Source organism: Tachypleus tridentatus, chromosome 10, assembly GCF_004210375.1.
Source record: "Tachypleus tridentatus isolate NWPU-2018 chromosome 10, ASM421037v1, whole genome shotgun sequence".
NCBI lineage: Eukaryota > Metazoa > Arthropoda > Merostomata > Xiphosura > Limulidae > Tachypleus > Tachypleus tridentatus.
In genome coordinates this window covers 83,256,333-83,282,382 of record NC_134834.1, presented here as the reverse complement: position 1 = coordinate 83,282,382, position 26,050 = coordinate 83,256,333, and the positions used below count along the sequence as shown (strand labels likewise).

Genomic DNA, 26,050 nt, shown 5'->3' with positions numbered 1-26,050 from the left:
GAGAAAAGCCTGTGTATAATTCTTTGTTTGTTTTACTGTATTGCTGAAAGATATTTAGTAAAACAGCTTGTAAAGTGATACAGAGGTTTGTCAGCTTTAAAACTGTCTTCAGTATGACTAAGTTGAATCAGAATTATTCCTATTAAGTAAATAAAATGACATATTTTTAAAAATAAAACAGTCAAGTAAATGATAAATACTTGGGTAACATTTTATTACAGGGTTTTATATGGGTCATATATGGGCTTTTAGTGGAAAGGTCACTTCGTTTTCACATAGTGTAACTGAATACTTTTTTGTTCAATAATCAAGGAAGGTTAACATAATAATAATGTTACTTCAAAACCATTTTTTTTATATAAAAATTTGTTGTAGATAAGCAAATGTTTTCAGTGAATTGTGTATTAGGTTTATGTTACTTGTTGTTATAAAAAAAAATGAGTAAAGTTTATTGTGAAGAACCAGCAGGTTCATTTGATAAATTATGAATTAAGTATAATTTGTGTGTTAGGTTTATGTTACTTGTTGTTATAAAAAAAATGAGTAAAGTTTATTGTGAAGAACCAACAGGTTCATTTGATAAATTATGAATTTAGTATAATTTGTGTGTTAGGTTTATGTTACTTGTTGTTATAAAAAAAATGAGTAAAGTTTTTTGTGAAGAACCAGCAGGATTCATTTGATAAGTTATGAATTAAGTATAATTTGTGTGTTAGGTTTATGTTACTTATTGTTATAATAATAAAGTTTTTTGTGAAGAACCAGCAGGTTCATTTGATAAGTTATAAAACAAAGTATAATTTAAATTTAAAAAATAAAGTTGATATATTTCACTATATGTTTAAAATATGTTAGTTTTGTTCTGCAAGATTTTTTTTCTGAAATAGCATTTATTGTGATTGTTATTTTGCTTACGTGAGGCCCTCATATGTGTGTTTATTATTTAGAGTTGATAAACCTAAGCCCCTCAAATGTGAAAATAATTTCAATTACTAATTACAACAATGAGCCAAAATTCTTTATGTAAATTAGATGTTCAAAATATCATTGAAAACAAAAGTGTTTGTGCTTGTTTCATAACAAATATCAAAGCATATTTAATTAATTAGTTTATGCTGTATTTTCACTTAAAGGAACTTGTTTGTAATTATAGAAAATGAAACAAAATCACTTTTTTTTAAATCTTTAACTTTTCAGCTGTAAAGTACTAAAAAATGTGTGATTTATAAGTACAATATTCTTGTATATTTTTAAGATTAGCTGTAACTAGATTGAAAAACGAAACAAATTTTTAAATTTGGGGATTGAATAAATGTTCAAAATACCATATAGAGCAGCATTTTATGTATAGATAATACCCATGAGTCATTTTCATACTTGGCTCATTCTTGTATTTAGGAGTTAGATAAAACGTAGTGGTTAGTATTAATAGATTTGTAATGTGAACTTGGTGCTTTGCCAGATGTTTGACATAATGAACTTTGAACAAAAACATGGTATTCTAGTTTCTAACCATTTGTATTTGTTTAAAAATTGGTATGGTACACTCAACTTGTGAGCACATAGGTGGAAAGAAAGAAAAATGGGAATTTTGTAAAAAAAAAATAGAATTTTATCATCTTTAGGAAACAAAACTATGAATAATTTTCATTCTACATTATTTACTTTATTTACAGTAACAGAAAGTGTTGGCTCAGCCACAATAAAGTGTGATTAAAGGTTTAATAAATTATTACAAAAATGCTTTGATCATATTTTAAATAGACATTACTCTAATTCCAACTTTAAAGTACAGTGTGGATAAACTTGCTAAAAATACTGATTGATGTCAGTTCATGAACTAAAATGTACATTATCCACTCTTATGTCCAGGAAAAGATAGAATCTATTGGCAAGATGACAGCAATGACCCAAGAAGAGATCATCACCAACACAAAAACTGTTCTTCAAGGATTGGAAGCACTAAAAAATGAACACAACTCGATCTACAATGGACTTATGTCTTCACTCAAGGCAGTCCAACAAGAAAATGGGGACAGCAACCTGATGGAAGAGAAAGCTAACATAATTAAGAAAAATTTGGAATCCATTGATCTTGGCTTAGGTGAAGCTCAGGTAAAAGTGTTTTTTTTTTTTACTTAAATCTTTGCTTTTGCATAATTGTAAGTACAATAAAATTTACTGGTTAGCATTGACCATTATGTTCTACTCAAATTATTTAAACTTACATAATGTAGTTCATTTGCTATGTTAATAAAAACTTTTAAAACTTTAGATTTAGTAAGAATTAGTTCAAAAATGTAGATTTTTAAATTTTGAGCTTATATTTTGAGGAGTTACAAATTACAATATTTAGAAATGATAGTGTATTGAAAATGGAATAGTTCTTAAAGAGCTTCAAATTGAGTTTTTTATAAATGCTGTTCTTTAAATGTAAATGTAGGTTTTTAAATATTACACAAAAATGCAGGATTAAAGAAAGACTTTGGAAACTATAAATATTACTGTGCTTTGTAAGATGTATAAGTTAACAAATTGATTTTTTTACAGTAAAAAGATGTAATTAACCAGTTGTGATTTTAAAATTTCTAGAACAGAAACATACAAAATATTTAAAACACTTGTTGATGGTATATAAATTATAACAGAAAATTATTGTATATATTAGGTCTTATATTCCACTTCCATTAGATTAAATGTATATTAATATGGCCTGCAACAGAAGTAATAATAAATTAGAGTGTGAATCCTCTTAATTTATATAGGTTATGATGGCTTTGGCTAGCCACTTGCAGATGGTTGAAGCAGAAAAACAGAAGCTTCGAGCTCAAGTAAGACGACTATGTCAAGAAAATGCATGGTTACGTGATGAACTAGCAAGTACTCAACAGAAACTACAAGCCTCAGAGCAGATGGTTGCACAGGTGGATGAAGAGAAAAAACATCTCGAGTTCATGAATTCTCTTAAAGAATATGAGACTAATGAATCAGTGAGTATAAAATTTCCAGAGTACTTAGCTTCATAGTTATGTAATATAATCTTAGAAAATATGGATTAATTCAGTTAATTTGATTTTAGTTTTATTTAATGAAATGTAAGATTTTGTGCATTTAAACAAAATTTGGTTACCAATTTTTATTAATTTTATATATTATGTAATATTATTACATTTCTCTTAAATATATATATATATATATATATTTTTATTAATAAAATTAACACTTATGATATTCATATGTGAATTAATTGTTTTTGCCTCTGGGTCATTGCCAGTTAGATGTAGCTTGGATAGTTTTAAGTGACAAAATACTATTTAAAAAAAAAAATTGTTAGCTAAAGTGAATAAGGCAAAAGATTTTATTTTCAACTGTTCAAGAATTATAAACTTAAATCTGAAGTATTAGTCATGAGTCAACATTAGTTATGTTTGAAGTTGGTCACTTCACTTGTGTCATTCATGCTGTTTAGAATGTTATTCCCTTTGTGTGTTAAAATCACAGTACCTAGAAATTGAGTTACCATAATTTTAATATTGATTTCAAGTTTCATAATAAAATCTATGCTTAACTATTTTTGTACTATCCTTTTACAAGTTTTCTAGTTCATTATCTGGATCTTTTAGAAATTTCATTTTTCATTTATGGTAAGAATAGAGAAATCATTTATTTTTGCTTATTTCCTGAAACACTGTCTTCATTGTTGTCTAATAATTTTATATCAAGGTACATAAAATACATTGTTGATTGAGATACCTGGGATATTGTAGGCAATGAATGAATCGGGCAGTGAAAAGAAACCATCGAGTGATGCTCCATTGGACTTAGGATTTCCTGATGATGATGATGATAACTCTCATAATGATGGTAATTATATATTTTGTATTCTCTCTTTAGACTGTAAATATAAACTTTAATTTAAAATAAAGGGATAGTTAATAAAAACTATAATATTAGTTTTTCTTATTTTTAATGATAGAAGGTAATAAATATCTTTAATTTTGTCTTTTCTGTAACATATGTTTATTCAGTTAAGAATATAACTACTGAATTAGTTGTAGTTGTTTCTTGTAACCTTACTTGTTGTTATGAAAAAATGCTTTAAAACAACTTAGTATGTTCTAATCACATAAAAATTACTCTCAAATTTAGACAAACGGTATTTAACTAAAATAGTTTTCTTATTTACAAATATCCAAATGGTTTTGTTTGGATATTATACCCTAAAAATTTAACTGAAGCTCAGCTGACATCTAATGAATGTAGTTAAAAAAACTTACAGAACATTTTGCTTTCTGACAGCTGTTTCTCCGACTCCTTCAAACCAAATGTCTGCATCAATGACAGCATCCACACATGCTGGATATGAAATTCCTGCTAGACTCCGCACGCTGCATAATCTTGTTATTCAGTATGCCTCCCAGGGCCGCTATGAGGTTGCAGTTCCTCTTTGTAAGCAGGCACTAGAGGACCTGGAAAAAACCAGTGGTCATGATCACCCAGATGTTGCAACTATGCTGAATATTTTAGCTCTTGTGTACAGGTAAACAAAATATTATTCAGAGCAGTTGTTATGTCTTTTCACTTGATTGTTTCTTAGTTTGTTTGTTTTTTAAAGAAGATTAATGTTTATATATTTTTGTAGAAAAAGGTTTCAAGTTTATAAATGAAAGCTAAAAAAGTTTATATTAAGTTGCATGTTTTGGTTGTAAAGAACTCTGATTCAAAACTTCTCTTAATCAGGTTTGTCATATAATTGCATTTAATAACCAAATTAAACTTTCTAAGTTTTGGGTGTTTAAAACATTTTCTTATGGACAGGTCAGAGTGAATATGTCATAACATTTTAGAGTTTTATTCAAAGTTTAATTAAACTACTTTATTATCATGGGATATATAATATGACATTTTGTGATAAGGTGGGACCTGTTTGTTCATCCTAGCTGTTTTATCCTCTGAACTAACTAAGAATAATTTGAAAATTTTTTAAGTCACCCGTTATTGTTCATATACTTATCAAGCTTGTTCTTAAAGTCATTTAAATTTACTGCTTCTGCAACATCGAAAAGCTAACCACCCTGTTAGAAAAATGAAATTGCCTTAGCTGAAAATGACTCCTATATTTTTCAAAATTTGTTTGTGTTCCCTAATCCTACTGTTTTCACTATTAAATATGAGAAAAGAAGATGAATCAACACTGTTTGTTCACTTTAAATCTTAAACACCTTGATCAGATCCCTCCTTCCTCTTCATTTTTTTAAAATAAAACAATTTGAAAACTTTCAGCTTCTTTTGTGTGATAACCCACTCATCCAGGCACCATTTTTGTAACCCTTCTTTGAATCCTTTCCAAAAATGTAATGTCTTTCCTCAGGTAAGGAGCCCAATACTGAACACAATATTTCAATGTGGCCCAACCAGTGATCTATGCAATGAAATTATAACTTCTTCAGACTTGTATTCAATATATTTTTAATATTCAACTGAAAATCCTATTTGCTCTAACACTAGCAACAGCACACTGCTTCAATAGCTTTATAGATTGGTTGACTATTACATCAAGATCCCTTTCCTTCATAACACTGTTAAGGTTATTTCCATTCATATTATATGTATAATTGAAATTATGATAACCCACATGCATTATCTTGCATTTAATATAATTAAAACCCAACAGCAATTTATTTGTGAAACTCACTAAATGGTCTAAATCCTTTTTTAAATGAGCAACATCCTCTTTGCAACTAGCAACACCCATGACATTATTATCATCTGAAAATTTGAGTAATTTATTGACATTAAAAATTTATAATTTTTATGTCATTGACATAAATAAAAAACAAGAAAGGTCCTAAGACTAAGCCTTGAGGTACCCTATTTGAAAATGTAGTTAATAAATCAAGTTTCAATATTCTGTAAGTTTTAAGTTCTTAATTTTATAAAGAAATATTTAAAATACTCAATTTCATGGTAGTACAATAATTGTGACATCTGCTGTCTTGGTATCCCGTTTTCTCTAATTAATTTACCACCTCTCTGAGGTACAATATTTAATGTGAATTACAATATTTAATGTGAATTACTCATTATAATATTGTTATTACTCAGACAAAACATAATTTTTGTAGCATTTAATTTTATTTGGTTACAAAAATCACAAAATAGAAAACCACACCCATTTTTGCCAACCCCACTTGTCACATCCATTCTTTCAAAAAATTGGCATTAGTTCTCTCTGATTAATACTATATTAATTTATAACAATTAGAAATCTGGAGTTTAATATATCAAATGAAATATTACAATTTTTTGTACAGATAACTGTCCGTTTCACTTTCATTTCAATTTTATTCCTATGGGAAACACATTGATGAGCTTAGCTAAATTTTTATGACTGTTTTTGCATAGTTAGAAAACCATAAAAATTATGATAGTTATTGAATGGTTTGTACTTTTGGCATGTTATTGTTTTGTGTTTGTGGGTGCATTATTTAGTTAGATACAACTATATTCAGTATATAGTACCATAATATAAAAAGTAGGGTTAAGTTTCACTGACTGTCAACAGTAATAAAAAAAAAATCTTTAGGGGACAATTTTGCTGGGGACAGTGTTCCTGATATGTACAAATTGAAGTCATTCTAGAAAGAAAATAAATGGTGATTTAGATTTCATATTTTTTTACGTATAGTCAGAATAAAGAAAATAATAAATGTGAAGTTTTATTGAAAAAACATTTGTAATTTATTTAGGAAGTTTGACAATTTTCAGATGAAGAAAAGTATTTTTAATCTTAATATGAAGATCACTTTGCAATAGGAGCAATAACCCTTTGATTTCAAATATTTAATGAGTAATTTTTAATGAGTATATTTCATTAAAAATCCTGATTTCTGCCTCTGTAAAAGACTCGTGACTTAGTGAAGGCTTTTGCAATATTTTGTGGAGATGCACAAAACGTGAAAAATTATAATATGGCAACCCAAAGTCAATTTGAGGCCAAGATTTAGGGCAAATCAACCAAGACTGTAAAGGAAAAGGGTTAATTGTCACACTAGAAATTGTGAAATGTAAATGTTTTCAAAGCTCAGCCATTAGGATGAAATACCTAGTGCTAACTCTATCCACATTTTTGGATAATTATCGTTATTGCAATGCACTCATGATCTGCTTTTGCATCTATATTATGAATGTAGCTTTACTATCTAAATATAACTTTATTAAAAAAAATATTCAAGTGATAAATATAAATCATTGTAATTGGCTATAACTCCTTCAAGGTATGATGCAACTCCACTGATACAAGCCACAGAAGTGTAAATTAAGGGCTAAGTGTGACAGAATTAATATATGCCATTGTTTTTCTTAATAGTTTCTACAATTTATGAATATTTTTACCTGTTTAACAGTTGATTTTTTAAAAATATAATTCAGGATGAAGAAATCTATTGATGAGAAATGCTTATAAATTTTAAACCTTGTTTGTAGTTGATAAAATAGTAGTTAATTTATCAGAAGAGATAAAACAGGATGAAATGGTAGCAGGCATTAACTAAAATGTCTTTGTGATTAATAAACTTTCTGCTTGTCACACCACCATTTTAATTTATTGTATGGCATTACTTTATTGTATTCTTATTTACTTGGGAAGGAGTTGTTACTATGTGAGTATGTATTTTAGTACTTAGACTGTTAGTTAAAAATCACTTAAATAAAAGATGCTGGGATGCACAATTTTTTCTTCAGTGAAGGTAATTTTTATTCTGATTTTTAGGGACCAGAACAAATATAAAGAAGCTGCAAATTTACTTAATGATGCTGTTGCTATTCGAGAAAAGACACTGGGAGAGAACCACCCTGCTGTGAGTATCAATCAAGACTTGTGGACTTGGTTCTCTTTTCCAAATTTGCAAGGAGAAAATTTAAACATTAAGTCATTTAATATTGTGTTTAATCATTTCAAGTTTATTTAACTTTTTTTGAGACAAGGCATTTTGTATTTGTAGGAACCAGCTAAAATGTCAGAAAATTTACATTTGTTTGATTTAGTGGATATTTTATTGAAGAAATGTCCAACAAGCCATCTATCATGGGATTTAGTCTGAAAAACCTTTATTCTGAAAATAAAAGTAATGAACATACCTCTGGTGAGCAAAATGTTACAAAATGGAGTACTTGTATAGTTTAGTTGATCAAGAAGGTCAAAACTTTTATGAATATTTTAATAATTTGTTATATGAGAAGTGTAATCTTATTGATGATGGCCCAAACAGATGTCATAAGTGATTAGGCTGTTGTGGTAATATGCAGCATTGATTAGATACAACTACTATTAGTATTTTTTATAATTACAGTAAGACTTTAATTTTTTTTTATTCTTCCTAATAAAAAGCTCAGTTTTAAACATGCTGATGCAGTGGTACTCATGCATATATTTTTTCAAAGTTATAAGCTTTCATAAAGCTCATTTTTGCTGGAAAATTTATAAGGATTTTTTATCCAAAGTAAATTAAAAATGAAAGCTTAAGAAATCAATGTTTATATTGCAAACTAAAGCTTTATTTCTAGAAGCAGAAGCTCACTGTTGATAATATACATGTAAATAATTGGAGGTGGTCTGTTTTCACACATACAGATGAGTGTACATATCTTTCAATCAGTGTATGAGATAGAAGAAATATTTATCTAACTTGCTGCTACTGATGTATGTTTATGTAGATTAATCATTCAAATTTTTATTGCTATTCAGTAAATTCATTGGATCAACAAATATAACATCTGTGAAAATATCCATTGCTCTTATTTGGTGAAAACAAATAATTTTTTGAATGACTAGAATGGTAGATGATTAAGTATTGCCTAAGGTGTTAAGTAACTGAACTGTCTATTGATTTAAATGTAAAATAAATGTTGTATAAAAATGAACCAGTATCTGTAATCTTCTTTATTTGCATTTGGGAACTTGAGTCTTTCACACCTATGGGATTCAAGCTGATGTCACTCTGTTTTTCCCCATATGTGAAGTTTTATTGTATTGTAGTAAAGGAGGTTGGGTATGATTTAAATGTTGTATGAAATATTGTTAACTTGTTCTTTATTCTAGGTTGCTGCAACACTCAATAATTTAGCTGTTTTGTATGGAAAACGGGGGAAGTATAAAGAAGCAGAACCTCTTTGTAAACGGGCTCTTGATATTAGAGAGAAGGTTAGATTGTTCTTTCTGTGAAGTGTAATTTTGTGTTAATGCTACACTTTTTTATTTTTTACAACTAGATTATTAATTTGTATTAAAATGTTCTGTAAAGATGACTTGGAAGAGTTTTGAAGGAAAGTTAGAAAAGTGAAAAAACATTCTCTGTGAAAGCAATTAAGGAATAATTATACAATGCTATTGGAAAGACTGTTTTTGAAAGTTTAATTTTTAAAGTAAATTTTATTTTCTAAGAAATAAATGTACAGTTCAAAGTAATTTATTTTTTGACAAAATATAAGTTGAAAAAATAATTTTAATACACTTATCATGGTTAAATGTAACAATATTTTGAAGAAATTAAGCTAGCATCATATTACTAAATTTTTAACAATTTTCACTTTTAAAAATTTATTTGACATTTAAAAGTAAAGAAACTGGCCATTTAAAACAGATTAGTCATAAGGTTTAACAAACAGTGCTAATCTTAATACCTCTGGTCAGTTAGTGTCTGTTCTGTGTCTTTTAGCTGTAAATTTATTCTATTAGTATTCTGATTTCTATGATTTTAATATAAATATCAAATTTGCATATATATATATAGAAAGTTTAGTTAGGCACTATAGATTCTTTCCATGTAATTATTTTTCTATTCAGGGATCATTTGTGTTGAAAGTTAGTGACTAAACAATAAAGCAATTATCTAAAAATTGAATAACTTTATATTTTAATACTTTTGTTTTTGTTTAATTTTTATTAATGTGTATAACATAGGCTTAGTATAACTTGAAAAGGAAAGTAGCAAAGTCATTGTAACTTAAGATCAGTAAGTTTATACATCAAGTGGGACAAACCAGAAAAGAGTTTGAAAAAATGTTTGACATCTGAGGAGTGTATCAGTAGGGAAAAAAAAGGCATTAACTACTATAGGAGTCACCAAAAATGAACCTTTTGGTTTGTTTTTATTATTGTTTATTTTTAACACATCCTGTGGAGCCAAGAGGTGTGTTTACACTACTATTTGTTGAACATTAAAAATAAGTTCAATCTGGAAACTTACAGAGTTACAGAGTGTAGTTTTGGATGAATCTCTTTGGGACAAGGTTTCATTGATACATTTTTAAATGAAATACAGCATTGTCAAGTCTCCATGCTAGCTAGTTACTAAGGTCTATCTTGGAATTAAAAATTCAGTAGAGCCACATTCTCAGTATCATTAATTAAGCAATTGTCAACCTTTTACTTCTGCTATTACTTTTTTATGTTTAGCTTTAAATTGAGATGTAAATCATTTCACCTGTGGTTCAGTAGGGAAGGTCAAATCATTAGAACAGTCAATAGTAGGATGAGCTAACAAGAACACTTTGAAAGCAGCTACAAGCATAATATTATGCTCAGCTTGCTGCACAATATCTACTAAGGTTATATGGAGATGTCCATGCTACTTGTGCTGGTTAAGTTTGTGACATGCTTACAGATTTTATTTATCTTATCATTTCCAATCACTTTTTGCAGTCTCAATATTAAAAGAGTACAAAAAATGCCTTCTTTTTAGCCTTTGAAAATGTCCAAAAAATTTCAGTTAAAATTAAGAAAAACTAGATTAGTCAGTTTTTGTTTGTTTTATTGACAAAAACGTTCCTCATGGGCTCATGAGGGGCCCGTTAATACATGCAAGTCAATAACAAAACAATTATATTTCCACTTTTTTATAAAAGCATGTTAATTGCAGGTGTTTTATAGTTATTTCTACTTATGTAAAAATGATACTTTTCAGTATAAGTAAATTCTTTACTTGTTTTATACTTAGGTATAGCAGTTATTAAAGTGGACTAGATTAAAAAGTTAAAGTGAATGACTCAATAATTTGGTTAAAGTACAGTAAGAAGTGACATAATTTGGAATTTATGGTATTTTAAATAAGATAATAACTGTGTTTTCAAAATAAAATATCCAATACTTTTTTATATTTCTCAACCTTTTAAGATATGATTTTCTTAAGGTAGCCAAATGCCTTGTCATCTAATTAGCGATACACATGAATTGATTAACAAGATTCCCACTGTCCTTATCTGCTATCTAGCAAAACCATAGCCAAGGGAACAGACTTCGAGAAATTGGGACTAGAAACGTGAACCCTGCATTCTGCTCTCCACTGATTTTTCCAAGTCTTGGTTGTGGTTTTGCTAGATAGGGACACTGGGAATCTCATTAATCAATTCAAGAACATCACTAATTAGATAACAAGGCATTTGGTTACCTTAAGAGAGTCATGGTTACTATATGTAATTATTATAAGGTAGGTTTTAAGGTTTAATCTGATGGATCCTTATGGTTTAGGTTTTAGGAAAAGATCACCCTGATGTGGCAAAACAATTAAACAATTTAGCTTTACTCTGTCAAAACCAAGGAAAATATGAAGAAGTGGAGAAGTACTATCAGAGAGCACTTGATATATATGAAAATACACTTGGTCCTGATGACCCCAATGTAGCAAAAACAAAGAATAACCTTGTGAGTATCTTTAAAGATATTTTTGATTAAAGCCATATTTATTTTGAGTTTTGGAAAAGGCAGAAGTGCTAGCTTTTGTAACATGTACAGTGTTATATAGAAATTAAGGCAAGTTGAGTTTGCATGATGTACATGTGGTTATATTCATGATGTTTGGTAATGTATAAGATCATAAACATGTAAATGTAGTACCTGATTGATTTCAGAAGACAAATCAACTTTTTGTAGGTAACTTTTGAAAAAGACTTGTAGATATTTAATAATGCTTTCTTATTGTACATTGCATTATCATGTGAAGGATATTGAAAATTGAAATAAAAAAGTCCAGTTTAAATGTTTGGTGTGTATGTGTTTGTTTGTGATCTTTGTGTGACGTACGATTATGCTTTAGTTTTATCGCATTGTATTATTATGATTTTGTTTGCTTAACTCTTACAAGTACTTTGTAGTTTTTATCTTTTAATTACATTCTGTTAGTATTTTTATTATTCATAGGTTTTTCTGCTTCATTTTCTTTCACTGTAATTTGTTTCATATATTAGTTTCATCGATGAAAATAACAAGTCAATAAGTGGAGTGATTTAACTAGTGAATCATTACACTGTGTAGGTAAAAGTGATATTTGGTTATTGTAATGTTTAGTGTTATTACATTGTATATGGAAGATTTCTAGTTGTATATTCCAAATTTTATATTACAAAGGAGTATGAAACATATAACTTTGTTCATTTGAAGGGCCTGGCATGGCCTAGTGCGTTACGCGTGCGCTTCGTAATCTGAGGGTCGCGCCAAACATGCTCACCCTCTCAGCCGTGGGGGCATTATAATGTGACGGTCAATCCCACTATTTGTTGGTAAAAGAGTAGCCCAAGAGTTGGGGGTGGGTGGTGATGACTAGCTGCCTTCCCTCTAGTCTTACACTGCTAAATTAGGGACGGCTAGTGCAGATAGTCCTCGAGTAGCTTTGCACGAAATTCAAAACAAACAAACAAATTGTTCATTTGAAGTTAAGCACCAGGTTACACCATGGGCTATCTATGCTCTATCCAGCATTGGTGTTGAAACTAATTTATTATAAGTTGAGGACCAATGACATAGATAGAATAACAGAATTTGTTGTGTGTGATGACTATACACTTCAAACTGTTAAGTGGTTCTTGTTTTTCTTTTGTTAGGCCTCAGCTTTCCTGAAACAAGGAAAATACAAAGAAGCAGAAATACTTTATAAGCAAGTCTTAACAAGAGCCCACGAAAAGGAGTTTGGCAGTATTAATGGTTGGTTTATTACAAAACATTGATGCATGTAAAATAAAAATAATACTGTGATGGGTGGTTGAGATTATGTTGACTCTGTTAAATCTAAATAACAATATAAATATTTTACTCCAGTAATGAATGACCTAATATAAAAACTGTTGTCTTTATTCTTTAATCTTCTTACAATTTTAAACCTTAAGTTTGATGGTGGCTACGAGCTCAGTCAAATTGACCAATCCCAGAAAGAGTAAGGACAAAGAAAATAGTAGATCAAATATAAAGTTGTTCTGAAAATAAAATTTTATAGTTATTCAGATGAAGAAAGTATTTAATCTTAATATGAAATCACTCTGTTCCCAGAGCAGGCAACACTCTAACTATAAATTTATGGATACATTTTTTTATAAAAGTACTTAATTTTAAATATTCTGATTTTTTTTGTTTACAAAAGATTTTTAATGTTTACTAAAAGGTGGGAAATTAAAAGTTACTGTATGGAAACTTTGGTCAATTTGGGGTCATGTGATCAATGTTATCCACTGAGAGAGTAGTGAAAGAGTTTATTGAACTTTCGGTATTTAATTTTAATTTTATGGATTATTCAGGAACATGCCTCTAGAACTTAAACTGTAATGTTGTTTCATGTTAACCTGTTTCCTAATGATAAAAAATTCATGAGTAAGGTTTTCAACAAAATGTAAAGAGACTAAGTTTTACCTACCAGAAAAATGTTCATCTTATACAGTTACAAATCCCTAATATTGAGTATGTCAGCAGGTTTATATTTCAATTCAATATATTTTAATTTTTGTTTGCGTGCATGAACACATTAAAGTTTATATTCACAGTACCAGTCACTAATTATTTGTGTTATAATTCTTATTGTTTTATTTCAGGGGACAACAAACCAATCTGGCAAGTTGCTGAAGAAAGAGAAGAAAACAAGAACAAAGACAACACTCTGTATGCTGAATTTGGTGGCTGGCATAAGGCTGCAAAAGTGGACAGGTATGTGTGTGTGTTGTGTTTGATGACAAAGTAAAAGATTAGTAGGTTCATAAATATATGTTAATTTAAATAGGAATTATGTTTTGAATTTCAAAGTAGAAGGGAAAACGTTTACACAGTTTGAAAGTAGTAAGTTGTTTAACACACATTTTGTAATTTTTGCTGTTGCTAATGCCAGTCAGAACCTGTGAAACATTATATACAATACCATGTTTACAAGTCACTAAGATAGTGTTTAATGTAGAGAAAGTAACATTTTCTAATAAGTATATTTTCTTTGCTTATTTACCTACTGAATTATCTGTTCTCTGCACAGATATCCAGGTTACTTGAAATAAGTACTTGAAAACACAGTAAAATTACTTTTAAGAACATTTCTTTAAAAAATTCAAGTTTCATAAAATCCTCCTAAAGACCTTCTCAGACCTATATTTTCTATGTATTGCTAAATCTCATACCAGGCATTATCACACTGGCATTTGGTTAGTTATTTTGTTCCAGGAATTCTTTATCACGCATGACACAAAGCTTTAGTGTTTTATGTTCAGCATTTTATTAAACGACTTTTTGTTTGTGTTATGTCAATTAGTATAGCATGAAATTATAGTTAATAATCCATATTTTAACAGTATATAAGTTTTAAGTTCCTAATTTTAAAAGGAAATATTAAAAGAAATTCTGAATTTCTACCTGTTGTGTGCATGTGACATATTTTCTCCAGGAATCTTGTCTTCTGTAGTTTATTCACCACCCCTTGGAAAAGTACGAAATTCATGAAATTAAACTTAAATTACTCCTTATAGAATCATCATTGCTAAGATACACCATGATTGTAATTGTCTAAAATTATTTTTGGTTACAAAGATATCAGTAGTAAATCAAACTCCTCCTGCCACACCCACCTGTAACATCCTCTCTTTAAGGATTTGTTAACAGTTTTTTCTTTCATTTAATTATGTCTATTAATTATAGCCAATAGAAAGTCAATATTTTCATCTATCAAATGATGTATAACATTTTGTTCTGAACAGATAGTTGTAAATTTCACTCAGTGAGTGCCAGCAATGTTCCTGTGAGAAACTTAACAACTAGCTTGGTTGAATTTGTAACGTCTCTTATAGTATATTTAGAAAGTCAGTAAAATTTTTAGGGTTAGGGAAAATTGACTATTTTTTGTGTTATTAGTTTTATGTTCTTTAGTGCATTATTTATTCTTAAATAAAAATTTAGTTTATTACTACCATGAGTATAAAATAGTAGGCTTATGTATCTTTGACATCTGACAGCAAGAAAAATAAAATTGGTTAAGTATTGTTTCTCTTGTTTTACACATTTATTCTCTACTTACTATTATAAAAGTAACTAAAATGTAAAAATAGGGTTATTTTTAGATTAGTTAAAATAAATTATCTTAAAAACATTTTACAAGCCACATAAGTAGCAAGCAAGCAATGTAATTTGATAGCATAACATGAACTTCACATTCCCCAAGTGATTTACAACTTGTAATGATACAGATAGTTATACAGGTCTTAGAGGGCAATCAAAAGGGCAATAATATTTAATTATAAATAGGTAGATACTGTTACAAGCTTAAAGCTATTTAGGATAAATGAATGCAGTGTCATGTTATACAATTTGAATTCATTCTAGAAAGATAAAAAGGGTATGTTAGATTTTTTTTTTGGTGGTTATGAGGTCAGTAACATTTACTGACATCTTTTTTGAGGTAAGGTAGAGAAAATAAGAGATAGAATATAGTTTTACTTATGGATTACACAAAGAAAATTTGATATTTTTGAGATGAGGTAAAACTATTTTTAATCCAAACATGAAAACTTTTTACACAGACAATTCAAAATAAATACTCAATATATTTTCATGGAAAAGTCTTTACTTTAGTTTATCAAAAGTATGTCACAAAAATTGATTTTTTTTTGTGAAATACTTGTAATGTTAACTGAAAGATTGCCAAATTTTGGGAAGATATATGCACTATATTGAAAGTTAGAAGTATAAGATATATGAAGACTTCAAACAAGTACAAAGAAGTCACAATGTTGGTCAAATTGACCTTGTTTTGAGAAAGTTAAATGATCACATTAACTCCTTGTGTCACAGGCTCTCAAAGCTCATTACTTTTCTGTTTGACCCTATTGTTCTAGAATAGAATAATGTGAATGTTGGGGGAGAGAGAGAAAGGTTAAGGAAGTAATAGGTTTAGCTCTATATCCTGTCATTTAATGTTACTTTCATTGATGCACTAAAGCAGTGATGTATCCCTTTCAAGTTTGAAAACTTTACCTTGTTATTTTTGTAATGAAACATCCTAAATGAAAGGCTGTGTTTTTGTGTTAAAAGAGAGATTTCAAAATAATTTTATATAGAAATTGGGTTAAAGCTGAGTTTTCATTAAGTAGAAAAACAAAAGGATTCATACCTTTTCTTGTTTGCCTCAGAATGTTTTAAAGGCATTTGTAATATGAGAGAGGGACAGGCAACTAGCATGAACAAGAATTATACGATCATAATTCAGTATTTGTGTTATGTCTTTTTATTTATAGATATATAGTGTAAATTACACAAATTCAAAGTGATAGCTGGAAGTTTTTAGTGTTGAAACATGAAGAAAAGACTGCTATTTGAATGACTTTCTGGGCAATGTTTTTCAGTCAAATGTATTGACACTCTCGTAAACAATTTTGTACTTATGAAAGAAGTTTCTATAAGCATTTGGAACCCATTTTATAAATGTAAATTTTCATAATTTTAACATTTCCCTGTGTCACTGGTTCATGCTATTATTGCAATTTTATCAAGATATTTAGGTTACAAAGTCCAACATCTAGAGCAAACTGATTAACTTCACTTTTTAGAAATGATTTATCACTTCAGTTGCCGTAGCTGTTAGAAGTGGCTATTTTGTGGTACAAAGACATGCTGAAATCTTTCAGTATTGTATAGAACTTTGCTTTAGATATATTTTATTGAAAATGTTTGGGTGTTTTTGAATTAACAAAAAAACTAATGTAGCAGAAAGTACAGAAGTGATCTGAGTTTTCCTTAGTAGTATTTCTGTGCTGTGTTTATTATTAGTATGGTTTTATACCCATTTCAGATTTAAATGTGGTGATAGATATATGGTGCTTAATCAGTAAATAAGATTGTATTAATAAGTAGTGTGTAGTAGCATTATTTATGATTACTATGTAAATTTACCACTGATGGCCTGAATACATGGTAGTCTTAGTAGAGTGACAGAAATGTTTTTAGAGTCTGTTTCCTGTGATGTTTTATTGCCAGTAACTACTGTGTTATAGAATTTTGATGAAGTCATTATTTTCTAATCAGTCAAATAATGAGTAGTTGTGTTTGGAAACAGAATAACAATTTTTTTTTTCTCTGTTATTTGTTGACTTAAAAATAATTTGCAGAAAGTGTTACCTTTTGAAGAAGGCTATATCAGAAAATAATTTATTGTAAAAGGTGAGAGATACCATTCATCCATTTAATTTCCTGTTGATGTTTTTAACTTATTAACTACTCAGTAAAATGGTAAGAATAAATTGATACTTGAGAAAACTTCAACTGTTACATTTGTCCACAGTTTAGGAACATACAGGTAAAAGGTGAGGACTGGGTAATGGATATTGAGAGCAAAGAACAATTGTATAGAAAATAAGGAAGGCTCATAAGATATTTCTGCCACAGTTTTTAATGTATGTTAACACAAAGACAACAAACAGAAGAGCTTATGTTAATAATCGTGAAACTATTTGTCACAATACTCTGTAAAAATGCAACACCAGTTAAACCCAACATTTCTGTATTTTTACTGAAGAGTAAAGAAATTATTCACTAAAATGTACATAATCTCATGGTTAAAAAAAAAAAATCTCTATCTCTGTACAGGGAGTTTGTTCTAAGGAGGGGCTGATCATGTAATTTTTGGTGAATCCTTATAGCAATCAGTGTTTGTTTGTTTTTTTCTGTGAGAAAAAACAAAACAAAACCTGAATCATATGTGACAATTACTTCTGGTCTGTATAAGTTTTTTTAAGCAGATTGGCCAAGATCCAAAAGCTCTTCCAATACAACTTAAACTTACATTTAAAAATAATGAACAATAATTTTGAATTTTTTAATGTGAAAATCATATACTTGTAGTTTTGTTACACTATGTTGTATTTTTTTTATTGAGATAGTTACTAATATTTCATGTTTGTATACATAGTCAAAAAGATGTAGTAAATAATAAATCAGTATAGTGTTTTTAGTGTTTGAATTGTAGCTTAATATGTAGTTCTTTTAGTATGAAAATTAATTGACAAACAGTCACTAAAATAGTTGTGCTAGGTTTTGAATTCTGATAGAATGGAAGAAAAAATGTTATTCTTTATCATTGAAGATTGGTCCAAAATTTATTTTTTTCTGTTTGAAAATAGCTTTATTTATGGAGAAATTGAAGAGAAAAACTTAGTTTCACTGCAATAATATTAACTAAGATAAATATTTGGAAAATTTAAAGAATAAAGGTGTTTGAAGTTTATTTATGAGTTTTAAAAATTTTCATTACAATGCACAGTCCAACAGTAGCCACAACATTGAAAAATTTGGGAGCCTTGTACAGACGTCAAGGAAAATATGAAGCAGCTGAAACTCTTGAAGATTGTGCATTACGGGCCAGAAAGGAGGTCACTATTTTTTCATAACGGTTTTAGTAGTTTTAAAGAAGTGACTTGAAACAAAATTTTTTGAAAATCATTCAAAAATAGTTTTATTTGAACTTTTAAATGGCCAAAAAATATTTGTGCACCAAATATTTATTTTTATTTTACAAACATTGCATCTTATTTTGTAGTTATTGATTTGATCTTGTCTTTTAGTATCCCTGAATTTACATAATGTTATTACCTAGTATAGTTCTTGTTTGATAACTAATTGTTTTACAGAGAAACTGTTAGATAACGAAAGCTTTACATTTGAATACGTGAATCTTGTTGTTTCATTTTCAATGTAGCCAAGTGCATTTTTCAACTTGTTAAAAGCAGCATACAGACACTGTTGATAAGTATGTATTGTAAACTGACTGTAGTAGGCTTTCACATAGCAGAACTTGCATAAGTGAATAAGCAACAATGGTTTTGTCTTTCTCCAAGAAATATATGTAGTACTTTCAAATTACATACGATAGGGATTTTTGTTAAACTTAAAAGAAGGCAATTTGCTTTTAGAAAGAGATATTTTTTTATTGTTTGAAGTAGTACTAAAATAAATAGCATTTAAAGTAGTATTAAAATTAAATAGTCAATCAATTTTTAATCATCATGGCATTTAACTGTTAAAGTTTATACTGAAAAATTAGTGGATATTAACATTATGAATGGCTAATGAAATAGTGTTAAAAGTGTCTTGTATTTTAAGAGAAAATAGTGTAAAAACATCCATGAATTATTTGTTACAAACAAAAATTAATACATGATTGCAGGAATAAGGCAGTTAGGAAAATTAATTTTTATACGTGATTTTATCACTGTTTTAGGCTACCTCATAAACAATTGCTACAAAACATTTTACATTGGGCCAAAATGTTTTCAAGATGGAAGATTAAAACATTGTATAATTTAAGTTCTCCCTTACATGATCTAAATTTCCTTCTTGCATAGTACTATTCTAAAATAAATAAATTTATTGAACAAAAAATTGAATTCAAACATTTAATAATGCAACATAAATATCTTAAGATTTTAGGTGTGTATATATATACTAGTTATTGTATGTCATGTGGTATATAATTAGTATGTACTATAATAATTGTAGATATGTTATTAGTATGTTACAATCAAGGCTATTTAATGTTATTTGATTTATTTTTCTGAGAAGTTCAATTATGTAATTTAGTGTATTTTGAGTAATTTAAATAAATTGAACATTAATTGGTTAAAATTTAGTTTGTGTTGTATTATACAATTTTGTATGGTAGGTGCATGTGTGTGTGTATATTTGTTTGTATGTGTGTACAGATGTAATAACCTTAATGTAAAAAATAGTTGGTTATCATGGCAAAAAACTTCCATGAAATTAATTTCCATTCTTAAAAACTTAGGTTGTGTTTATAGGTATAAAATAGCAATATGTATGTCAATTAATCCTTTCACAATGGGTCAGGGTTCAAAGGGCGTGTCATCTCATTTGTTGACTTGCATTCACAATTTTATTGAACTACTATTTTATAAATTTGTGCCAATAAGTTTGGAATCAGATTGTATGTTATAATTCAAACTTTAATATATATAAGTTAATTTCTTAATTTAAAAGTAAATATTAAAAGAACACACCTAAATATAGATTTTAGTGAGTCATGTGACATTGAATGCAACACTATTTAAAATTAGATGTTTGTGATGTCAAAATACTAAGTCAAGTCTCATACAAATTAGGAACTCAATTTACTCATACTGACAAGCTGGAATGTAAAATAAGGACCTTGTATCTTGTTATTTTGCTGAGATGTAACTTATATACTGAATCAAACACAGTGATCCCATTCAACTCTTTCTGAAATGGTCTCTTATGTACACTAATACTAGAATATAGGACATGTGAATAACCAGTCAATAGCTTAGAATGTCTCCAGAGTGGTTTTTCTTACCATTTTAATCTTTGAAAAGGCTTCTTCATTCTTTCAATCAAAGTTTTTAGGGGTATCCTGTGTTTTTAGTCTGCTCATAGTTTCATATTTTATAAAATCTGGAAAACCTTGGTTACTGAGCTTAATAAATTACAGTGGAATCCTATGGCATCAGTGTACTTATTTATGATTTTTTTGATTATTCAATTCTGTATATATAAAACCTTAAATTTGTGTGATATCCTTTATGTGCAAAATTTTAAAAGGCTTAGCAACCCATGTCCAACAACAACCAAATGCAAAGGTTGTAGCAAGAAGAGGTGATTATTAACTTCACTTTTTGATTTATTGTTCTATATTTTGAGAAAAATAAGTTTAATTTCTAAACGTTAATAATGTATATATATGTTGCAAAATACTAGTTTGCTAAAACACTGCCAAGACAGGGAACACTAAAGATCAGTTTATATTACTGGATACATGACATGAGTGCACGTGCACTTTGTCAATGCAAGCTATGTAATGTTAGGTAGGCATGACTGGAGGGTCAATGTAATGAAAAATAATAAATGTATACATGTTCATGTATAGTATTATGAGACTTAATTTATGTGTAGACCAAACATTTGTATTTTCATGTTATAATATGTCATCATTCTAGTGTAACAAAAACAATATATTTATTTCCAAATTTTTGTGATTCTTATGAGGTTGGTCAAGTGAAATACCTCGTATAATTAGAGTATAGAAAATAACAAAATATGAAGTTTTACTGAAAACAAATGTTTGAAATTTATTTAGGAGGTTTTATAAATTATGCAAATAATGTTTGAGATTAATGGGATAAATAACTTTTATTTATATTGTAATATGAAATCACTTTGCACCAGACAAGCAACAAAAGAAACTGTTTTCACAAACAAATCTTTAGTAAAAATATTCCATTACAAAATCTGATTTTTTTGTATACAAAATACTTGTAATCTTTACTAAAAGTCTACCATTTTTGTGAAGATATGCATGCTGTATTAAGGGTTATAATGCAAATATTTAATGTGTGCAAGTGTGTAAACAAACTCGTATATTATATTGAGCCCATTGCAAAAGGGTTAACACTTGTTGAAAAAGAACATAAAGGCATTTAATAAAACATTGCTTTCCCTGTTTTTAACATAAGTTTTAAAAGTATCAACTGCAGAATTACCTGAAAAACAAACACTTCTACAAGTTACAAATATAAAAAAGGATTAGTTCTGTTTTTTGTAGTGTTATATGATTTAAAAAATACCAAATTAAAACAATATAGCATTTTCATTGTGATAAAGTTAATTATTTTCATTATTATCATCATTTTATTAGGAATTCTTAACACTATGAAGTTTTTTTTTTTCATTCATAAACTTAAAATACAAGTTTGAAAAGTAAAGATTTTGTAACAAAGTAAACCAACTGTCAGTGGAATTATGTGAACATGAATTTTATATATTTGTATTGGATATTCTAATTAAAAAAAACTTGTAATTTGTTTAAAAGAACTAGTCAAATTATAGTTGATCCAAATAGTACATGTGCTGCATACATGTAATTTTGTTACTTTACTCTTGGTCTTGTGGTGTGTGTATTGGAAGTAAAACATTTTTGTTTCCCAAGTCGTCAGACATACATTTTAAAGCCATGTTCTCTAATAAATAGAACCATAGCTTGTGCATAAATGTATGATTCTAATACATGCATATTTTCTAGTTTACTTGGTTGTTACAATTCATTATTTTCCCAGCAGACTCTATGTAGAAGTATACTCTGTACGTGGATTGTATTGAGGTCTTTGTTTGACAAGATATAATAACATATCTTTATATTTCCAGGCTTTTAATGCACTAAAACAAGGAAAAGCAACCCAGTACCTCAGCACAGAATTCACTGCTGTCCCTAAGGAAAAAAGACACTCTTCGTCTAAAGAAAGCCTGAAACATGGATCTCGTGAATCTCTGGACAGTCTCACCTCTGAAAAGATGAGTGATGCTGGTGATGAAGTGAGTAAAAAGACTTTGATTTTATATCTAAAAGTACATATCACTTGTGCAATTATAAATGTTATGAGTCTCAAATGCCATTGGTGTACTTATAGATGCACATTCTAAACACACATTATTGTAACTTTTCCAGATGAATACTACATATTCTCTTCATCATTTAGGAAAGTTTAAAATTATTAATGAATGTAGATTGAGTGCAGTGAGTTTACTGAAGTGTTGAATGTTTACTTGGTATACATTCATAAAGTTTAATGGTAATGTTGTCAAGATTATTGACTTAGATAGGGAGATTTTATAATTTGGACTGTACTTTGTGTTTGATCTTAACATTTTTTTGTTTTGTTTTACAATGAAGGTTTAAGTAATTAATTACAAAATTTTAAAGGACACAATAAAGGACAAGATTTGAAGAACTAATAAGCGCCTCGCCTCCATACCTATCACTCTATTTGTCTTCTTTCATTTGTAACATTATTTTTTTTATCCCATAATATCACCTGCTTTTCATTTTCCTTTCTGTTTAATTTTTGCTGGTTCTTTCCACTTACTTATTTTCATCTAAATGGTAGTTTATTTGATGCTAAACTTCAAAGTACACTGGAAGATTGTAAGCACAAGACTGTTTTTGTTTTGAAACAGCCTGACATAATCTTTAGCATGGTGTGATTAGTTACAATTACATAACTTTAAGAAATGTGTGTGTTGATTAAGAATGTGAATGCTCTTCTAAAAAAAAAATCAAAATCTTTGAAAGTTATATTTCAACAATGTTTTGTTGTACTTCATATCATCAATGGATTTCTAGAGCTACAGTATTGAAATGTTATTGGTTTAGAAATATTTTTTGTTTGATTCAGTCTTGCTCAAATCGTGCCTTTTTCAATCTATAAATGTTAGGGTATATACTAAAATTGTATAGTTACAGATTGTGTATTTTTGTCTGTTGACAAACTACACAGATTTGGATAAAAAGTATTTTCACTACAGGGAATTTCTTATAGCTGTATGTGAATAAATTTAGTTATTACATAATGAAACAGACATTTAAATGGTATTATATGTTCGAGATTTTTTTCAGTATAACCAATAGTTTTCAATTACTCAGGATGATTTGTACTAGATATGTAAGCCAAACTATAATTATGTTAACCTTTACCATTTTTTCTTACTATATTGCAATTCAGATCACTTCTTTTATTCATGGTTTTGGAGAGTGGGTACAATGATGACCATGCTACATAAAATATTTATATCTCTGCTTGAAAATGTATGTTGAAACTGTTCTATACATTATTGTTTCTTGTATTAAATCTGACATGTATACTATGCAGCATGTACATTTTGTAACAATTCACACTTGCACACTTTGTTTGAGCAAAAAACTTACATTAGTTTCCATTAGAAGAATTCAGTGTGTCTTCAGGTAAATATTTAAATGAATTGAGACATTGTGAACACCTTTAAAGTTTGATAATTAAACTAAATGATATCTGATAATGAGGAGATTTTAGAGAACACATTCATGTAACTTGTGCATGTGTATGTATCGACACAAAAGTTTGAAATAATTTTTTAAACATAAAATACGAATAAAATAATATAAAATATTATCAATATATTATAAAATAATATTATATTATTAAAATATAAATCTCAGTTCTTGCAGGTTTTATTGGAAATTATTATGTAATGTAATAAGTGTGAATAGATGGATAGTCTGATTGGGTAAGAATTAAAAATGTTTCTTTGCATGATAAAAATGTTAACTATATTTTTCACCTGATTTATTTTTAATTGATGAAGTGTATAGTTCATGTCTGCTGTTTTAATCATGTGATAAAGAAAACTAGAAAACTGTTCTCATACTCTTAAATTCGATGGTGGGTAAAGAAACTAATTTTAATAAGAGATAGGTTGAAAAAACTGATTTGATATAAACTTGAGTAGGATACAAGTACTTTGGTTGATTGTAGAAAATAGGGTTAAGTAGAAAATCTTATGTTGAATGAAGAACACTTTTGATACAGAAAAATGTGAGATAAAGAATCGATTCTGGATAAACAAACTGAAGCAGAAATGAAAAGTAGGTCAGTTGTAGAAATTTACTTTTGATAGTGAATTTGCTTTCACAATGAAACTCAGCTTTGATGTGTAAATACATATGTATGACATTTTAGATAGGACAGTGGAATATCATAGAAAAATCTGGGTTGGATTTAAGAAAAAAAATAGCTTTAGAGTAAGGAAATCTGAATATTACAGTGATGCCTGGTTTGCAAAAGAAAGGGAATCTTGGAATGGTTTAAGAAATGTTTGTCAGTTATAATGTTGAGGAAGCAAGAATTAGTATAAGTTAAAGAAAGTGATATATATAGAGTGAAATTAGGTCTTTGACTGAGAAATTCAATAGAATAAAAACCTATTGTTTTGAAAAACCAAGCTTGAATAAAGAAACTTTGAAGCAGTTCAGTTTTGAAATAAAACAAAGTATAAAACTATGTTAAGGTATGGAAACTTTGTTAGAGAAATTTGAGTGTTGAGAAACTCTCAACAAAATGTATTGGACTGAGTAAATTTCAGTTGGAAAACAAAGATGCATTAAAACTAACATGTTACACATTTAAAGGTAAACAATGATGGTATTTTTCAACTTAGGTTTGATTTTGTTTGATAGGAAAGTAGTTTGGTATTTATGCTTTTGAAAAACTTGACAGTGTGAAAAGTAGTTATTAAAAGTTTGAAGTTGCACATATATCAAAAAAGAGGTCACAAAACATTGATTATTAATATGGCTGTTCAGTGAAATTTCTTCAATCACAATATACAAGTAAAAAGTAGAAATCAAATATACTTTTATTAGTTGCTATGTAATGTGAAAGATTCTTACATTAAGGCTAAAAAGTTATGGTTAAATTATTAATATTCATACATAGAATTATTATTTAAGTTGATGTTGCAAAATAAGTTTATGGAATGAGTGCATTTATATTGTACATGTTACCTTTGTTATTCCTACTGACAGTAGGAGAGAGTACAGATGGTTCAATACAAATCAACCTCTTCAATGAAAGAAATTCTGTTATTCTTCTAGAAAGCTGGATAGCCACAAATGATGCTTTGTTTAGAGGTCTGTCCTGCCAAAATGCCCTTCTTTATGTAACTCCGCCTTTAAACATCTGTCAAACATCCCTACTAACCCATCTTCTGAGTTAAACCTTTGGTAGTAATTCTTCAACACTAGAAGACAGCTGCCAAAGTGTTCTGTTTTGGTGAAGTAATTTTATTCAAGTCTTGCCACCTTCTCTCCAATAATAAGATATTAGAGATTTCAACTGAAAAATATGGGTGTGTTTTGTTTTTTTTTGTATTCAGTTTTATTGATGCTTTTGTTGTGTTATTATTTTTTATTGATGATAA

At 28.5% G+C, this 26,050-nt stretch overlaps 1 protein-coding gene across 3 annotated transcripts in view; it reads left to right on the top strand.

Moving 5' to 3' along the window:
* The first annotated feature begins 1,849 nt into the window (after nt 1-1,849).
* Nucleotides 1,850-26,050, top strand: part of LOC143229736 (kinesin light chain-like) — a 39,250-nt gene continuing 15,049 nt past the window's right edge. Inside the window, exons 1-12 of one of the 3 annotated variants that reach the window (XM_076462485.1) lie at nt 1,851-2,115; nt 2,766-2,990; nt 3,768-3,864; nt 4,300-4,540; nt 7,772-7,859; nt 9,101-9,202; nt 11,528-11,701; nt 12,877-12,976; nt 13,855-13,966; nt 18,552-18,660; nt 22,463-22,630; nt 25,725-25,874. In XM_076462485.1, the coding sequence (XP_076318600.1) occupies nt 1,897-2,115; nt 2,766-2,990; nt 3,768-3,864; nt 4,300-4,540; nt 7,772-7,859; nt 9,101-9,202; nt 11,528-11,701; nt 12,877-12,976; nt 13,855-13,966; nt 18,552-18,660; nt 22,463-22,630; nt 25,725-25,736 (1,647 nt within the window). In that variant the 5' untranslated portion in view covers nt 1,851-1,896 and the 3' untranslated portion in view covers nt 25,737-25,874. Of the gene's footprint in view, nt 2,116-2,765; nt 2,991-3,767; nt 3,865-4,299; nt 4,541-7,771; nt 7,860-9,100; nt 9,203-11,527; nt 11,702-12,876; nt 12,977-13,854; nt 13,967-18,551; nt 18,661-22,462; nt 22,631-25,724; nt 25,875-26,050 lie in introns of those variants that run through there. The other 2 variants (XM_076462483.1, XM_076462484.1) reach the window with 2 other exon arrangements.